Source organism: Microcaecilia unicolor, chromosome 9 (genome assembly GCF_901765095.1).
Source record: "Microcaecilia unicolor chromosome 9, aMicUni1.1, whole genome shotgun sequence".
Classification (NCBI taxonomy): domain Eukaryota; kingdom Metazoa; phylum Chordata; class Amphibia; order Gymnophiona; family Siphonopidae; genus Microcaecilia; species Microcaecilia unicolor.
In genome coordinates, this window is record NC_044039.1 from 99,976,096 (window position 1) to 99,996,161 (window position 20,066).

Sequence of the window (20,066 nt, forward strand, 5' to 3'; positions counted from 1 at the left end):
GGATAGTGTTCACAATGAGCTCCTTTTATTAATGACCATATGTAGATCCTTCAAGAGGTAGTGTGTCATGGATTTAGGCTCTACACCCTTTCTGATGTTTTGGTGCCACCTCAGTAAGGCCAACACACAATCTCTCCACTGCAAAACACTATACACAAACTTGGGCAAAAACACACTCATAACCTTACCAAACCATAATAGCACTAATTCCAAGGACAGGACAAGCTACAACCTTATGTGTGGAAAGGCAGCACTATAATTACACCAGGCTCTAAAACACCAGTACACAACCTAGTGAAACAAAAAAAACCAAAAAGGGCTGCAAATACTACACGCTAGCAGAATACTGCATCTTGATCACACATGAAAAACACATGACACAACATATATGAAGGCAAAATACTGAACTGGAAAGTTACGTCAAGAAGTCAGACTCAGCATGCATCAATACTAGAAAAACTGAAACTTCCATGCAAAATATCACAGATGCACATTTCCAAAAGCTGACATATTCCAATTAATAAATTCTGAATAAGAAAATGTTTTCTACCTTTGCTGTCTGAGCATTTAGTTTTTCTATTAGCTTTGGTCCCAGTGTCTTCTGTTTTATGCAATGTCTTCTTTCCATTTGATATTTTTTCTTTCACCATGTCCACCATCCTTCTGTGTCCTTATGTGTCCTGTCTACCATCTGTAGCCCTGTCCCTATCCTTTCTCCATTTTCAACATCTGCCCTCAAAGTGTTCCAATCCAGCCCTTAAATTCAGCAATTTTCCCTCCATCCATATCCAGCATTTCTCTCCTCCCCTCCATCCATGTGCATCTACTTCCTCTGTCTTCCCTCTCCTTCATCCATGACCAGCATTTCTCCTCTCTCCCTTCCACTTCATCCGTGCATCTCCTTCCTTTGTCTTTCCTTCCCTCCATTCTTGTCCAACATTTCTCCTCTCTTCCCTGCCCTCCACTCCATCTATGTCCAGTATTTCTCCTCCCTTCCCTCCCCTCCATCCATGTGCATGTCCTTCCTGACTTACCTCCCTTCCATCCATGTCCAACAATTCTCCATTCTCCCCTGCCCTCTCCTCCATCCATGTCCAGCAATTCTCCTCTCTCCCCTGCCCTCCCTTCCCCTCCATCCATGTCCAGGAACTCTCCATTCTCCCCTGACCTCTCCTCTATCCACCCATATCCTGCAAATTTCCTCTCTCCCCTGCCCCCATTCATCCATCCATGTCCAGCAATTCTCCTCTCTTCCCTGCCCTCCCCTCCATCCATGTCCAGGAACTCTCCATTCTCCCCTGCCCTCTCCTCCATCCACCCATATCCAGCAAATTTCCTCTCTTCCCTACCCCGCAGTACCTTCTTCCTCACTGACGTCGCTGCCACGGAAAGTAAAACACGCACACGTGCGCGTGGGGGGGGGAGGGAGGAGGAGGAACGGAGAGGAGGAGGGCTGACGGTTGTGGAGCTGTGAGCGGGAGGGAAGGAGCCCTGAGCTTGTGGGGGCAGCAGGGAAAGGTCACGGTTGGGCAACTCCCCAAGCCTCTTATAAGGGGTGCCTATGGGTAGTACGTATTCTGTAAGAGTACTGTGTGCATGACTGGCAGAACAGCTACAAGTACAGTATACTCCAGGCAACTGGACCTCATTGTTAAGTTATTGGCTACTAGGGTGACCCCTAGTTTGCCTGATGTTATTCACCCCGATCAGGCTGGGGATAATGTAAAGAGGATCTTACATATGGTGCAGGCGGGTGCACTCTGTCAGCACTCCTGTATTGCTTTTAGCAGTGGATGCTGAAATGGCATTTGACAGGTGCACTGGCCTTTCTTATTTGCAGTTTTGCAAAAATTAGGAGTGGGGCCAGTGTTTTGTATGGTGTAACAGGCCCTTTATACTCATCTCTGGGCTTGTATTAAAATTAATGTAGGGTATTCAAATGATTTTGAGCTAGGCAGAGGCTCCTGTCAGGGGTGGCCATAATACCTCTTCCATTTGCAGTGGAACACTTTGCACAGATGATTCAGGATTGTGTGGATTTCTCTAGGTTCTGTGTGTCATAAGATCTCACTCTTTGCAGATTATGTGATTTTTATCCCTGTCGTCTCCACAAGTATCCCTACCAGTGCTTCTTCGGGAGATGGAGTATGGGGAGGTTTCAGGGTTTTTTTTGTTTCAATCATTTTTATTATTTTTACCCAATATAGTAACAAAGGAGAGTATAAATCCAAAGACAAATTGAAAGCCATATACATAGCGTATCACGTAACACAGGCAAGTCAATAACCAACAGCAACCCCCCTCAACCCGTGCCCCACCTTTCCCTCCCCCCCAATTATAGTCCTGTTAAATAACAATAAAGGTGACTGATAAGCACGTATTTAGACCTAGAAAAAATGAACAATTAACAATTGAGCAAGTGACTTCTTGCCTGAGGTGCAAAAGTCTGCAAAAAGGGGTGCCAGACCTTACAAAAACATTTACCTAATGCATCAGAAAAGTCATGCACCTGGAATCTATCTATTCATAGTTGAGAAGTCATGTAGAAGCGCCAGCGCTGTCATGAAGTCACCCCTGGGGGCAGCCATGCAAATAATATGGTTTTGAGGTCCATCAAAATCACCAGGCACAGATAATCTCTACATCTCTGTGATACAGTGCCATCAAATATATATTCATCAAACAACAGAGCTGGCAAGCATTGAACAGTTAAATACCATAATCTGTGAAATCCATTAAGCACTTCACTCCAAAACCATTGCACAGTCAGGCAGGACCAAAACATATAGCCTAAAGAAGCTTCAGGAAGTTCACATTTCGGACAATGTCCGGTTGTGTCTAGTCCAGCCCGAGCAGCACGATGTGGAGAAAAATTAAGCTGAAGAGCAAATTTGTAGAGACGTTCACATAGAAGAACATTAGGTATGCACTTGGGAATAGAAAGAATAAAGGCCTAAAGCTTGGATGATTGTAACTGAAATGGAAGCGCTTGGGTGCAAGCATCTGCTAGCTTACCATAATTCACAAATGCAGTTGTATCTTGTAAATAGCGTTGACGAATGTTAAAGGTACTGATTGTAGTGACCCCAAGGTGTATGCCTCTGAGGTGATCTCCTGGACGTCTTCTGTTTGATTTTCCCAAGCTAATGAATGAACATAGTGCCTCAACTGGAGATAAGCAAAGTAATGCAAGGCCAAAGGTCATATTCATGCTGTGGGTCCTCAGATGGTCTTATGTACCCATCCTCAGTCATGATCTGTAATAAATATGTTATCCCTTTTCTTTGCCATTGATCAAACACACTACTGTGGTGCCCTGGAGGGAAAGAAGGGTTATGATGTATGGGCATGAACAGTGTCTCGTGGGGTACAAAATGGTAATGCTTGCAAACCCATCTCCACACTGGCCTTCCTGCTTTTAAAAATAGGGTATGTCCTAAAAGTCCCTGGAGGAATCCCACCCGTGCCGTGGAGAAGATAGCTAAAATGTACCCCTGAGACAAGATGAGTCTCAGGGTCAGTGATAGAAAGGTTCTGGGTACCTTGAAACCAGTCATTTAGGTGGCGCATTTCAGAGGCTACATTTAAGTATCGGATATTTAATAAGCCCATTCCCCCATGAGAGATTGGTATACTCATTTGAGGTATTGATAGTCTGGGCCTCTTTCCCTGCCAAAGACATTTCTGCAACTTGCGGTTAAACTGTATCTTGTCCTTATGACAAAGACAGAAGGGAAGCATCTGGAATACGTAAAGTCATTGGGGCATTAATACCATGTTATATAGAGCTATGCGGCCCCAGAGAGACAGGGGATAGACTCTCCAAAGCTGTAATTTCCTGCCCGAGGAAGTTAACAGAAGAGCTATATTAAGGGAGTAGAGGTCCATTAAGATGTATACACCAAGATATTTGAGTGTCTGATCCTCCCACTGCAGAGGAAAGGGGCTGTGCTGATTGAAGCAAGGGTAGAGCCTTTGATTTACTGAGGTTGAGAATAAAACCAGAGTGCCCTCCTTAATCTTCAAGCAAGTGCAGTAAGCGGGGAAGAGATTGCTGCAGTTCAGACAGAAGAATCAAGTCATCAGCAAAAGCTAATTCCTTAAGTGAACATCCTCCAATCCCACCCCAGGAATTAGAGGATCAGTGTTCAAAATACGCAAAAAAGGTTCCAACGAGAGAACAAAAAGAAGGGGCAAGAGTGGGCATCCCTGCCTCGTCCCACGAGAAATGGGAAACAAAGAAGTTCTCCCCCCATTCACTATTATTTGAGCCATCATTCAAGAATATAAGGCCTCTGCTTTTCTGAGAAACCAGCCATGGAACCCACAGCAAGATAATACAGCAAAAAGAAAACTCCAGCATACTTGATCAAAAGCCTTTTTCGCTTCAAGGCTTAAGGTTATCACGAGTATCTTTTATGTTTGACAGTGAGAGATAGCCAGCAATACTTTACGTACATTCAGAACAGACTGCCTTCCCATAACAAATACCACCTGTTCTCACCCCCACCAAATGAGGTAGAAAGGGCGCCAGTCAGTTAACCAAAATTTTTGACAAAGGTTTGATGTCTACATTAATGAGAGAAATTGGTCGATAAGAATCTGCCAATTCTCGAGGTTTTTGAGGTTTGGGGAATACCGTTGAAAGGCAGTATCTTCATGTACCAGAAAGTGCCCCTCTGTTTCCACCGTATTATAGTAATAGAGTAGGGGGCCAACAAGTTGTGTTTGAAGACATTTATAAAATTCCCCAGAAAACCATCACTCCCTGGGGCAAAAATAACCTTTAAGGCCTTTTATCGCTTGCTGTATCTCCTTTCCCGATACTTGGGCGTTTAATGCTATGGCCGCTGCTGGTAAGAGGGAAGGGAGCTGAGCGACATCTAAAAAGTGGAGGAGTGGAGGAGTGGCCTAGTGGTTCGGTTGGTGGACTTTGGTCCTGGGGAACTGAGGAACTGAGTTTGATTCCCGGCACAGGCAGCTCCTTGTGACTCTGGGCAAGTCACTTAACCCTCCATTGCCTGCCGCATTGAGCCTGCCATGAGTGGGAAAGCGTGGGGTACAAATGTAACAAAAAATAAAATAAAAAAGGATGATATATCTGTGGGCGGAGTTGCGGGCCACTCTTTGTAAAGTGCCTTGAAATACTAAAAATCTGGGCAATTTGATCTGTACAATTAGTAACATTGCCTTCTGATGTCCGAAGACCCAGGACTGCCCTAGAACCTCCCCAGATCTCCACTACCCAGGCCAGCATCTCACCTATTTTGTGCCCATATTTGTAATATTTATTTTTCCCATACAGGGAGCTTTGAGTAGTATATTCATGGATGAGGGTGTTGAGAGCTGTTTGTGTGGCAAGATAATTATCCCTCAATAAAGAAGAAGTAGGATTACGAAGCAGTGCCATTTTAGCACATTTCAACTGTGCCTCTAAATTAACTATACTGGCTGCTTGTCGTTTATTATGAAGACTTGTATAGGCAATTATATCGTCGCGCAAAACTGCTTTAGCAGTGCTTCAGAAGAGGGTGATCTGATCGTGATTAGACTCCACTATGTTGTAAAAATTGACCCCATTTGTTTATAAGATATTTTTGAAACTCCTTGTGATGACGTAAGTATGCAGGAAAGCACCAGCCCCCAACCGGTAAATGCCCAGATGGTGCCTCCAGCTCTACCCACACCAGTGAATGATCTGAGACACCGCCTGGTCCCATTGTCGCCAACGCAACTGACAAGAACGGGACACCCAACAAATATGTAATCCAATGTGGACCACAACCCATGCGAACGAGAGAGATGTGAATAGTCTCTTACTTCGGGATGTAATAACCACCAGCAGTGTACCCAATATAGTAACAAAGGAGAGTATAAATCCAAACACAAATTGAATGCCATATACATAGTGCATCATGTAATGCAGGCTAGTCAATAACCAACAGCAACCCCCCCCCCCCCCCCCCTCAACCCGTGCCCCACCTTTCCCTCCCCCCCAATTATAGTCCTGTTGAATAACAATAACAATAAAATTCGTTTTAAAATTCGTTTACAAGCCTAGACAGCATTCCACACCCCGGCCTCTGACCTTGACTCCCCCCTACCCCTGCAATACATCGATATGCTGTTGAAAATGATGAAATTTGGTAATAGCAATTCTTGGTTGTTGGTCTCTCACCTGAGACTTCCCTCTTCTGTGCACACAATCAAGATGAATAAGGCCTTTACCCTCCGGCAGTGGGAATTTCTGTTGTAGCCAACTCTCCAACATCGAAAGTAGCTGTTGACTCTTGAGAGTTTCCGGAAAGATCAACCTTGAATTCACCACCAAGCCACCTCCTCTTCTTTCTTCAGCCCCCTCCCTCAACCAACCAACTAACTCTTTCTCCTCCTTTCCTGTTATCACCGAGGAGGAAATCGCCCGCCTCCTTTTCTCCTCGACATGCACAACCTGTTCCTCGGATCCCATCCCCACCAACTTACTGAACACCATCTCTCATACTGTCACCCCCTCCATCTGTCATATCCTCAACCTCTCTCTCTCCACTGCAACTGTACCTGACACCTTCAAGCACGCCGTAGTCACACCTCTCCTCAAAAAACCTTCACTTGACCCGGCCTGTCCCTCCAACTACCGCCCCATCTCCCTCCTACCCTTCCTCTCCAAAATACTTGAGCGTGCCGTTCACAGCCGCTGCCTCGATTTCCTCTCCTCTCAGGCCATCCTCGATCCACTTCAATCTGATTTTCGCCCTCTACACTCGACAGAAACAGCACTCTCTAAAGTCTGTAATGACCTGTTCCTTGCCAAATCCAGAGGCCATTACTCCATCCTTATCCTCCTCGATGTATCCGCCGCCTTCGACACTGTCAATCATGACTTGCTTCTTGCCACACTGACCTCATTTGGATTCCAGGGCTCTGTGCTCTCCTGGTTCTCATCCTATCTCTCCCACCGCACCTTCAAAGTACACTCTCATGGATCCTCCTCCACCCCCATTCCGCTCTCTGTTGGAGTTCCCCAGGGATCTGTCCTTGGACCCCTTCTTTTCTCAATCTGCACCTCTTCCCAGGGCTCACTGATCTCATCCCATGGATTCCAGTATCATCTTTATGCTGATGACACCCAGCTATATCTCTCCAACCCAGCTATATCTCTCCACACCAGACATCACCGTGGAGACCCAGGCCAAGGTGTCGGCCTGCTTATCCGACATTGCTGCTTGGATGTTCATCCGCCACCTGAAACTGAACATGGCCAAGACCGAGCTTATCGTCTTTCCACCAAAACCCACTTCTCCTCTTCCTCCGCTCTCGCTCTCAGTTGATAACACCCTCATCCTCCCCGTCTCATCTGCCCGCAACCTCGGAGTCATCTTCGACTCTTCCCTCTCCTTCTCTGCACATATCCAACAAACAGCCAAGACCTGTCGTTTCTTCCTCTTTAATATCAGCAAGATTCGCCCTTTCCTCTCTGAGCACACCACCTGAACCCTCATCCACGCTCTCATCACCTCTCGCCTTGACTATTGCAACCTACTCCTCACTGGCCTCCCTCTTAACCATCTATCCCCCCTTCAATCAGTTCAGAACTCTGCTGCACGCCTTATATTCCGCTTGAACCGATATACTCATATCACCCCTCTCCTCAAGTCACTTCACTGGCTTCCGATCAGATACCGCATACAGTTCAAGCTTCTCCTTCTTACCTACAAATGCACTCAGTCTGCAGCACCTCATTACCTCTCTAGCCTCATCTCCTCTTATATTCCTGCCCGTAACCTCCGCTCACAGGACAAATCCCTCCTCTCAACACCCTTCTCCACCACCGTCAATTCCAGGCTCTGCCCATTCTGCCTCGCATCACCTTACGCATGGAATAAACTTCCTGAACCCCTACGCCAAGCCCCCTCCTTACCCGTCTTCAAATCATTGCTCAAAGCCCACCTCTTCAATATTGCTTTCGGCACCTAACCTTTATACCTTTGTACCTTTCATGTAATCGTGAATGCCCCAAATTGACTACCCCTACTTGACTGACTCTACACTTGTCCATTAGATTGTAAGCTCTTTGAGCAGGGACTGTCCTTCTGTGTTAAAATTGTACAGCGCTGCGTAACCCTGGCAGCGCTTTAGAAATGTTAAGTAGTAGTAGTAGTAAATCCTAGAAAGTGATGATTGTCTCTCTGCGATCTTGTTTTCTAATTGAGAGAGACTGGAAAACTCATTCAACTGATCCTGGAGCCCCTGCAGTGTATTTACCGCAGAAGATACGCGAGACTCCAGATCCATAGCCCCTGAAGCAATTTCTGTATATAAATATTCCAGATGCTCCATCTTCGAAGAAAGCTGAGTTGATAGCTAGGAAAGTCTAGACTCCAAAGCTGCAATAACTGCAGAGGTAAGATCCACCAGTGCTGCGGTAGTAAACAGTGATACTGCAATACCTGGACTGTCTGCCATCTTAGTCACAAACAAAAGGCAAAATGCTCCACTGGAAGGAAGGCACCAAACAAGAAAAGAGTAGAGCAATGGAAACTCTCACAGCTGGTGTTCAAAAGAGTTTCCATTGCTCTACTATTTTCTTGTTTGCTGTCTGCCATCTTGTCATCTACAGCCTTGTTCTTGTCATTCCCTTTTCCCAGCGGTTTTCCAGCCATTTGATCGCTAAGTTTAGCCAAATATTTGTCCATGTGCTAAGTTGTGTCAGCCGAGGTGAATACTCAACAGATCTATGAAAGAAGCGATGGATGGAGGTGGAAAGAACCCAGGGCACCAAGAGCAGAGTAAAGACACGTCTGCACCTGCTCAGAGCATCACGTGATCTTGAGGTTTTGGGTTTTAAAGCTAATCTTGACAAGATGGAGGTGTTGAACCTCATGATTTCAGTGTTGGCTCATTTTAAGGCTCACTTTCCTTTTAAGTGGGTGAACCATTATCTTAAGTATATGGGGGTATGAGTCACTGCTGAGGCTGCTGGCCTTTTTGCAGCCAATTATGCACCCCTTGATCCACCAGATTCAAATTGATCTTCGTGAGTGGAATCATGGATTCTATTCATGGATGGGTAGATTTACTATCTTGAAAATGAATGTCTTACCCCGATTCTTGTATTTATTTCTGGTTTTGCCTCTCTTTCTCCCGAATAGTTTGCTTAACCAGTGGCAAAGGCTTTTGTCTCAGTTTGTCTGGAATGGGCGGCATCTGAGGGTGGCAAGGTGGACCCTTATTCAAGTGAAGAGCCTGGGGGGTGTGGGGATGCCTGACCTGCAGTCTTATTATTTAGTAGCTCAGTTTTGTCGTGTGTGGGATTGGCGTGGAGGGGGGGAGGATCCTGAAGCCTTATGTGCAAATAGAGCAGAGTTTATTTCCAGTCTTTTATCTGGGGATGGATATGGGACTCTGGGAGACTGGGGACAGGTCTCTCAGCACTGGATCTGTTTCTGTTTCATATCATTTCGACTTGGCGCTTGGTTCTTCGGCATCTTTATAGCCCTAGCTGGAGCTCTTAGCCTCAACCTATAGCATATTTGTTGGGCGAGGGAACAGCTCGCTGTCATCCTCATTTGTTGGGGTGGATGAATAGGGGTTTAATTTTTGTCTCCCAACTTTATGATGAAGTTTGTGTGAGCTATACTGTTTACCAAAGGAGGACTTTTTCCTATATCTATGGGCTTGCCACTATTTATAATCTCTTCTCATGAGGACTGTGGTGCATAGGCCAAGGTGCCTGTTGGAGGACTTATGACTTCAGACTCATGTCTCTCTGGGATTGATTTATAGCCTGTATTAAATCCTTTTTGGGATAGGACTTCCAGAAGACAGGGCATATGCTTCAGTGGGAATGAGGGATTGGGGTGGTTTGTGAGGATTCTCAGTGGGTTCGCAGATTGGGTCATAGTCATACTTTTTCTGTATCAGTTAAGTTGAAAGAAAGTAATTTCAAGTTGCTTATGCACTGGTTGTTAGTCCTTGTTTGTCATATAAGTGGGGGTTGTGGGGCAGTTCCCTGTGTTGGAGGAATTGTGGGAGGAAGTGTACTACATTTCATATGTAGTGGGCCTGTACTTTTTTGGTCTTGTATCCAGTCAGAGTATCAAAAGATGACTAGCATTACCTTGGTGGTTTTCTCCAGAGCTTTGTTTATTGAATATGTACCCTGATGATCTTGATTAGTCTGTGTTATTGGTACTCCTGTTGTTTGCATGCTTTCACTGTGGACTGGAAATCATATTTACCTTTTTTGACCACTAGATGGTACCAGAGACTGCGTTATGTTTCTTTGATGGAATATCTGATGTCTCTTTGTAGAGAGCAGCTGGAGGTATTTTTGCCAGCTTCATTCCGGAGGGGAGATCTAGGGGGCTTGCTCCATTGTGATTTGCTTTTATGGCTTGTTGTGCCTTTGTGCGTGTGTTTATTTGAAAAATAAAAGTTCAATAAAATATTTAAGCTCAAAAAAAGAGAAAAAGATGTTCTAAATATAATTTTGATAAATGTTGTTGTATTCCTTATACTGTCACCTAACATATCATATCTATATCTATATCTATATAAATAAATTATTATCTATAACAATAAATTATTGTTTTTATAAATAATGAACAATAATAAGAATTTGTAATAATATGTAATAATGAAATAAAGATTTATAAATAATAATAGTTGTATTAGAATTTGCTTGTATGCTTAGTTACAACTATCTGAAGCTATTATACCTTAAATAGATTTTTATATATATAGATATAGATATATATATAGTGCTATATTTAAAATAACCCAATTAATCTCCTCCCACTTTTCTCTTTCAGTTCTGCTCTACTTAAATGTACCTTTATATGTATGTCCTGACTGTATGCTATTGTGAGATTTTTATCTGAAAAAGATGAATGGTTTACTAATACAGACCAATGGTTTCCTCAGTATATTACTAATCCAAAACGTTGCTGCTGAATAACACAGACAAATCCATCCTTTTTTAGATTTTTAGTGTACAGTAACCTATTCTGATCATTGCAGAGTGCATACCTGTACACACTTTTAATTGTTGTTTTGGGTGGTCTCTTACCACAAAACTTGTTCTTCAGTTTCCCTGCACATAGATTAAATTTTTGATCAGTCAAATTTTATTAGTTTTAAATCATAAAAGTTTACAAGAAAAACCTTATTGTACAAGGAAATCAAGATGCATTAGACCAGGGCTTGACAAATCCCGGGTGCCAGGTCACCATGGCGCCTAGATATTTCATCCTGGCACCCAGGATTTTATACCTCTAATATTTTTTCCATTCCTCAGGTCTGCCTCAAACTGCTTCTCTCCCCTGCATGGCAATCGAGCTCTGCATATACTTGAGCCGCATGGCGCAAGTGGTTTGTGAAGTCTCTTTCAAGAGAGGAGTGTGAAATGTTATATAGTGCGTTACAGTAATCTAAACACAAGAAGACAAGGGCATGAATCAGAATACTCAGAGATTTAGTATTCAAGTAGGGTTGGATGGATCTAATTCAAGATTTCACAAGACAGGAATCCAAAATGAATCCCAAGATCTTGAGAAAGTAAGGACAAGTTGCTGACCTATCAGCAACGGTGTCAGGGTGGAGACGGGTCAACAACCATAAGCCATATTGCAGCTGTTTCATCCATAATCCACTTATTATCCATAATCCACCTTGACATTTATACAAGACGTGCATTTAAGGGATCTTTTAGTAAGTTGCGCTAGCGTTTTTAGCTCACACTAAAAATCAGCTGGCGCTAAATACTGAGAAGCCCATTATATTCCTATGGGCATCTCAGCGTTTAGTGCCAGCCAATTTTTAGCGCAAGCTAAAAACGGTAGCACACCTTAGTAAAAGACCTCCTTAGTGATTTTTGTGTAAAACTGGTTATGTATGTTTTTGTTGTAAGCCACCATGAGCACATAAATGTTGATTATACTAGGGCTGTACTGAACATTTGTATTTCATTCTATTCGGCCCTGAATACATTATTCGTATTTGGCCGAATAGTGCTTTAAATTCAAATAATCTGGGTCTCTACTGTGCTAAGTCCTACTGAAATAAATGCTTGATCTTTGATTTCACATTGCTTCTTTTATTATTTGTCATCTTAAAGCTCAATTCCCATTATTTGTATCGGTGTATGTGTAAAGTATTGAATTCTTTTTCTGATTGTATTTATGGTTTGTTTCTTTCCTCAGGTGCTGTTTGTATGGATCAGGTACACTACTGTGAGCGGTTCATAGAGTTCATGATCGATCTTGAGGTAAGATTTGATTGAAATAGATTTGTCTGTTATGACCAGTCCTCATCTGATGATATGGAAGGTTACAATGCTTTACCACTGCTAATGTAGAGTTGCCTTCTTTGAAGGATTCTTTGGTGCTTGTCTTTTAAATTTTATGTTGCTTCATCGTACAATGCTACATATACATAAGAACATAAGAATAGCTATACTAGGTCAGACCAATGGTCCATCTAGCCTAGTATCCTGTTTCCAGTAGTGACCGATCCAGGTCACAAGTACCTGGCAGAAACTCAAACTTTTGTGTAGTCTCAGCTACTACAGTGCCAGCCTTGCTGAACAAAATCTTGTACTGCTAAGGTAAAATTACTACAAATGCCAACCCAGGCAAGAGTAATGGATTGATGGAATAGTGTAGGCGGTAGAGATGATGAAGCATCTGGATCCATAAAAGTATGGGACAAGCACAGAAGATTTCTGAAGGAAAGGAATTGTAAAATTGAGTAGCTGATGTACATGGGCAGACTATATATATGCAATATAGGGGCTCATTTTCAAAGCACTTAGACTAACAAAGTTCTATAGGTTAATATGTAACTGTAAGTCTAAGTGCTTTGAAAACACACCTCATGGTCTCTTATTCGCTATCATGTTCTATATTTCTATGTTTCTATGTAAACAACCAAACAAATACAGGTCTCAGATTATTTTTGAAGCAGTACATAACATGGTAACATAGAATATGATGTCAGAAAGACTAGTCACCCCATCTAATCTGCCTAGTTATTCCTGTTCATACCTCAAGGATATATGCTAGCTGACACCCTTTTTGCCACTTGTAAGGTATATATATTTTTTCCATCTTTCTCATTTATAGCCTCCTGTTTTAGGTCGATGAGCATGAAGATCCCCATTGTAGTTCATACTCCATAGTCCTTGCTCAGTAACTCCCGATATCAGCATGGTCACTGTTCTTACATCTGGCCTCCTAGGTCCCCACATAGCTTGCCAGTTAGACCACTTACTTGAGAGCCGTTGTTTCTTCTAGGACTTCTAGCTGTTCCTGTACTTGCAGTCGGCAAGGCTGGCTCAAGAGATTCAATTCAAATTAGAACTTATATACTGCTAAAAATCCCCTTTCCAGGGTTCACTGTGTTTTGCAACAATTAATTAGTGCATTTTATTAGGAAGACAGCAGAAGGTCATAGGCACACCAGACCAACTTCCACCTCTGCCCTGCCCCTTACATTGGGGCCAGTCTGGGGATAGGAGCTGAGCAAACTACATATAAATAAAATCAGAAAAAAATTGGAACATTTCATCCTGTTGGATCTTCTCTGGCAGAAGGAGTCAAATTATATGGAATACTGAATAGAGTAAGAGAGGCAGATGGTGTGTGTGTGTCTCTCTCTCTCTTCCTCTTTACCCCTCTCCTCCCCAGCTATCAATGTATCTTTCTCAGCACCCTATCCCCTATGGCCAGCCTTCAGCTTGCTCCTCTCATTTCTATGGTACATTCATCCCTTTACTCTGCCCCCAATCCCCCCTTATGGCACATGATTCACCCCCTTTACTCTGCCCCCAATGCCTCCCCCCCCCCCCATGGCACATGATTTACCCCCTTTAGTCTGCCCAATCCCTCCCCCCACCATGGCACATGATTCACCCTTTAGTCTGCCCAATCCCTCCCCCAGTGGCACATGATTCACCCTTTACCTTCACCCCCAATCCCCCACTGCACGCTCACTTTTTCTCTGTCCCCTTTTTGTTTTCAGCCACGGCAGCAGCTCAGCTCTCATTCTCTCTTCCCTCCCCCGGCAAGGAGGAAGTAAACTGTGGCACAGCGAGTCACGTTCTCCTCCTGTACGGCTTAGACCAGATTGTTTGTTTATTTGAACCGTGGGATCGCGGTTCATATAAACAGTCTGATCTAAGCTGGTACAGGAGGAGGAGGAAGTAATCCGCTGTGCCACAGTTTACTTCCCCCTTGCAGGGGAAGCTCAGCGCTGGAATGGAAGAGTGTGAGAGCTGATTCGCTGCTGCCCATGCCTGTCCTGATTTCTTCCACAGTGGGAGGAGGTAAGAGGCGAAAAGAGCTGAGCTGGAGCTGCTCACTGCCTTATGTTCTTTGGAATGGATGACGACATGGGCTCAGGTGTTTAGTGCCCTGAACCAGAGCCTCACCTGGTTCATAGGCTGAGCCGGCCCTGGCAGCCGTCCAAACAAACACAGCTGCTAGTTTTCTGTCATCTTTGCAACCTTCCTGACAGTCCCAGTTGTATAGTTGCCTGCATTTCTGATAGGGCTTCTAATATTATTCACTTTTCCGTTCATTTTGGCAACCTCAAATTAGTTGTTTAGTTGTTTGAGTATAGTACTTCAAACAATTGAATGTGTGTTGCCGGGTTGTGCTTCTACTCTTCATTTGTTGTAACTAAAACAGAAAATGCTGTCTTTGTGGAACTGTAAATATATATCATTCCCAGGGCTGGTCATTCCTTAGCTGCCTGTCTTAAGATTCTGTATTGTATGCATTGTAGGCCTTGCTTCCAACACGGCGCTGGTTTAACACAGTACTGGATGATTCCCACCTAGTGGTTCACTGCTACCTGTCCAACTTAGCCCAGCAAGAGAAGGAAGGGCATCTGTTCTGCCAGGTGAGTGCTAGCAATGTCAGCCTGAACCTGCTGTATCTGCAGGAAATTATAATAATAGGAATCCTTCTTGTTCATTGTCCAGTGGAGATGGTGATTCTGCTAGCTAGAATTTTTGCATCCAAGTATGCTTTCCTAAGGATTGGACCATTTGTTAACATTTTTCAGTACACTGTCCAAGCAATTTGTCCAGTTTATGTTTAAATATTTTTTATTGGTGCAAAAATAAACAAACACAATGTTGTCCTTGTAAAAACGCTCCATACACCACTAAAGTCATGTCATGTTGGTAGAATACAACTCAGTACAATTACGTTTTTACTTCCCCCCCCCCTCCTGCCTTCCTCCCCATCCCCTTGAACGACTCAACTCCCCCCACCCCCCTCCAGATCCCCTCCCCCCTATGTCGCACTTAAGAATTCAAAATTCTACTACGCGCTACTGCAGTCAATGAGTCCCAGAAAGGGGACCAGACTTCCCGCAGGGAAGCATGATAGTATTTGAGTGGAACCCTTAATTGTGCGTCTAACCCCAATATAGTGACTAATTGTTCCCACACCTGTGCTGTCATAGTGGGGGCCGGCAGGGATCTTAGATAATGGCGCAGCTGGAACATAGAAAAGAAATTTAATCCCATACTCCAACTGCAGTTTCACCTGAGATTTTAGTGTGCCATCCTCATTATATAGCTGGTATAAATACTGTAAATTTTTTGTACCCCCACATGGCAAAATCTGCTGAGGGTGGAGCCAGGCATGAAGTCTCTGTTACCCTGGATTGGCAGCAACGGAGAGGATTCTGCGGATAGGCCATAAAACCTACAGACCCACCGCCATGCTTTCCTCATAGGCATAAGTAGTGGTGCATAAGCCGGAGGCGTCCGCAGCTTCCCCGACGCCGCGTGCAACCAGGCACTAAAGTGCTCTGGGGCAAACAACCTCATCTCTGCCCCCGTGCATGAGAAGTAGGACGATCCCCGGAACCAATCCGTGAGGTAACGCATGTTACTGGCAATTGAAAGGAGTCTGATACTCAACAGCCCCAACCCCCCCCCCACCCCCCCCCCCCCCCCCCCCCCCCGATCTCGGTAAAAAGAGTTGAGACGCTCGCATTCGCGATTTCTTACCCTGTCATATGAACCTCGCTACCAACCGTGTCACCCATTGGTCATCTTTCTGCGACAGGCACAGCGGCACCATTTGTAACACATAAGTCCACTTAGGCACCAATATCTTGTTATAGAGTGCAATTCTTCCTGAGAGGGACAACGGAAGCGAGTGCCAACCCCGCAGTGCGTGCCGTGTACTTTGCCGAAGCGGTTCAATATTCACGTCGTACAGATCCGATAAATCAGCAGGGATTAGTACTCCCAGGTATTTTAAGGGCCCCGTAGACCACGTAAGGGGGAAACTCTCCCTCCCATGTCTCCCTAATCAAGCTCTGCACTGGAAACGCCACTGACTTCTGTAGATTAAGGGTAAACCCCAAAAAGAAGCTAAATTCTCCTATAGTATCCAGGAGGTGCGTCAACGACCAGCAGGGGCGTGTCAAGGTCAGCAGAATATCGTCTGCAAATGCCAAAGTTTTCACTGGAAGGGAGGGCATCTCAACTCCCGCAATCTCAGGGTCTCTTTGAATCGTGCGCAATAGAGGTTCCAGATAGAGCAAAAACAACAACGGTGAGAGTGGACACCCCTGCCTCGTCCCCCTCGCTATCAGGAACGTGGCGGAACGAGTTCCATTTACTAATATAGCGGCCTGGGGGCGTAAATACAGGGCCGCAATCGCGTGCGCAAACCAGCCCTTTAAGCCCACGTAGTCGAGAACTCCAAACAAGTAATCCCAGCGCACTTTGTCAAACGCCTTTTCGGCGTCGAGGCTCACCAAAAGCAAGGGTTCTTGTGACAGTTGACTATAGGCCACAGCCATGCAAACTTTGCGGACATTAATAGAGGAATGCCTGCCCCTCACGAATCCCACCTGTCCCTCTCCCACCAATGTGGTCATATGTGGCCTTAGCCTCTCCGCTAACACCCTAGCTAAGATTTTGAGATCCACGTTAAGGAGAGAGATCGGTCTGTATGACTCCGGACGTTCTGGGTCTTTCCCCGGTTTTGGTATCAGTGTAATCCACGCCTCATTGGAGTTCCGTGGGAACCCACCTCCCTCCACCGAGGCGTCAAGAAAGGAAACCAGGGTGCCACATAGTTGTGGCAACATACACTGATAATATTCTGTCGTGTACCCATCTGGGCCCGGGGCCGTACCCATTTTCAGCGCTTTGATCACTTTCTGAATTTCCTTAGCTCTCAAAGGGGAGTTCAACTGATCTATTACCTCCGCTGTTAATCGTGGGATACCCGAGTCTTCTAAATAGTCTACCAAAGCGGGTCCACTCCGCTCGCCTGTGTTGCTATAAAGGGATGCATAAAAATCATGTAGAATCTGTACTATCCCCTCAGGCCGGGCTTCACGCGAGCCATCTGGCTTTATCAAAGATGGGACAAACCTATTACCCCCCCTGTTCCTTACTACTCTTGCCAGCAATTTCCCTGATTTGTTGCCAAATCTATGGAAGGTGAATGATCGGTGAAACAGCTGTTTTTTAGTGCGCTCGTGGATGAGAGAATTCAGTGCCGCGAGCGTCGACACCATCTCTTCCCTACTCCTAAGTGAGGGGGCCGCTAAATGTTTACGTTTTGCTGTCTTAAATTTATGCTCCAGCTGGACAATACCCTGTGCTAACCTCTTTGCCTGGGCACACATTTAGGAAATGACCTCCCCCCTCATAACTGCTTTTGACGTTTCCCAATAGAGAAGGGCCTCATCCTCATGCTGCACGTTGGTGTCCGCAAACAACTGCCATTTCTGTCTAAGATGTTCTTGAAAATGTACATCCCCTACTAAATGGGATGGGAATTTCCACTGGTTTCCTCTAAGTCTATCCACCCATATCATAGCGTGATCTGAAATCTCCATTGGTCTCACCTCTGCTTTCACGATCTGTGGGAAAAGCGTACTCTCAGCTAAAATATAGTCTCACCTAGACCACGTGCCGTGCGCTTGGGAGAGGTGGGTATAATCGCGCGCAGTAGGATTGACCAAGCGCCATGGGTCAACTAAGTTCAGCGCCCTGCACAAGTGTTGTATGCCCTTACCCCTACCCAGTGCCATCCCCGCTGAAGGCGCCGACCGATCCAATTGCCCATCCATCACCTGGTTGAAGTCTCCCACAATTTGTCCAGTTTAAATAACCAAGATAGATGGGGATCTGCAGTGTGTATTATCTCAACCACCGATCGGTAGCAGCATTTCCAGTAGATTTCATCTCTTGTTAATGCATATTCTAATCCTTTGTACTCTGCTCTCAGCTTTTAGAAATGCTAAAATTCTACACGGGTTTTGAAATTAATGACCAGACAGGAAATGCTTTGACTGAGAATGAGATGACCACGATTCACTATGACAGAATTACTTCTTTACAGGTAAGACAGTATGTCTGTTTGGGAAAGGCTTTTTAGAGCTTCTGAAGAGTTGACCGAAAGAATGAGGTAGAGCCAGGGCTTGCAACAGGGAGAGCCATCCAAGGCTACCAGGGCCTCAGTGCAGTTAGAATGCTGAACTCTGCTTCTGCAAACAGTGTTGGAGTACGCATGTTTTGTTATGTTTTTTTACTCCTAATGCAGTAAACTAGTGGCATGCAAATTTACCACAGTGTTAAAAACTGTGCTCTTTTAGAAAATTCATGCATACCATGGCGGTAATATAAGGTATTTGCTGCATAGGAAGTAAATATCTCCCAGAGCATTAGCAGAGATTGGCTCATGTAGTGCCAGAAAAGGGAATAAAACAGACTGGCCTCCCCAGATCTCTTCCTCTGTACCCACCCTGAAAAAAATTCCCCGATGGTCAGATGGGCCCCAGACCACTGATCCTCTCCCCCAGAGATATCACAAAAAATCCGAAGTGGTCCCTAGCTTCTGATTCTCCTACCCATTGGGAGGTCCACAGACACCCAAGGGCATTTTTTATGGGTTTGAGGGAGCGGGGGAGAGGTGCTAGGGGACCACCAAACTAATCTTTGAAGCAGGGGGGGTGAGCACTCGGGGATCAGAGCCATTTGGACTACCAGAGAAACCTTTGGGTAGGGGTTTGAGGAGTATAGGGACCTTGGTCTAGCAGGGATATATTTAGAGGCATTTCACCTCAGGTGTTCCCTTTGTACCCATGCTGCATCATTATGCCATCCTGAGCTGCTGTAAAGATTCAGTGCTACAAAAGAGTAAAAAGACTGTTAAGATTTAGTGCATTTTTGAACATTGAGAAGAGTATTACATGCAGCAATTTGCATGCCCACTGTGTTACCCTTTAGTGCAGGGGTTTTACCCTGATTTTCCTATTCTAATACCTTTTCCTTCATTGCAGGAAAATTAGCATAAGAAAATCAAGGGTAAACTTCTGTGCTAAATGGTAGCATAACTTACTGAATAGGCTCCTAAAAGACAAATTTAAGCAGGGAGAAGGCTGTTGAGGGAAGGAGAATTTATCAAGTTCAAGATTAACAGGTTGGCTATAGATACCAAGAGCGGGGAGTTAGCATGCTTCACTAGGACAACCAATAGGAGATCAACATTGCATCTTTGTTAATATCTAGAATACAAAGAGATATTAAGAACACTGTACAGACACATGTATATGAAAAAAGGTCTGAAACAGTATAGCTATCCAGTATCACAATAAAGGGGGATTTTGGTAAGAATGAGGATTGATCTGAGGATCCTTGGGTGTGACACTTGATGACACATTGTTTATCTATAAGCTGATGTGATGCCTGTATAAGTGATTAATCTGCGACTTCAGATGGTAACATGTCTTTATGTAAGTAACTGATTTGAGGCCCCTCAGGTGATGAAGTGGTTTCTCGTATGATTGCTTTGAGACTTCTCATGTGGTGACATTGTGACTCTGTAGAAGTGACTGATCTGAGGCTTCATGGATGGTGACTTGGTGTTTGGTTTTTCAGAGAGCAGCTTTTGCGCATTTCCCAGAACTCTATAATTTTGCACTTTCCAACGTGGCAGCTGTGGACACTCAGGAATCGCTGCTGAAGTGCTTTGGACCTCTCAGGTACAAAATATTTCTTCCCTTGCCCTGGTGAATGGCTGATT

General features: G+C 44.6%; 1 protein-coding gene across 1 annotated transcript in view; it reads left to right on the forward strand.

Moving 5' to 3' along the window:
• Positions 1-20,066, forward strand: part of AQR (aquarius intron-binding spliceosomal factor) — a 211,628-nt gene that overhangs the window by 46,044 nt on the left and 145,518 nt on the right. Inside the window, exons 10-13 of the mRNA XM_030214054.1 lie at positions 12,201-12,265; positions 14,785-14,901; positions 18,270-18,383; positions 19,922-20,025. Of these exons, the coding sequence (XP_030069914.1) occupies positions 12,201-12,265; positions 14,785-14,901; positions 18,270-18,383; positions 19,922-20,025 (400 nt within the window). The remainder of the gene's footprint in view (positions 1-12,200; positions 12,266-14,784; positions 14,902-18,269; positions 18,384-19,921; positions 20,026-20,066) is intronic.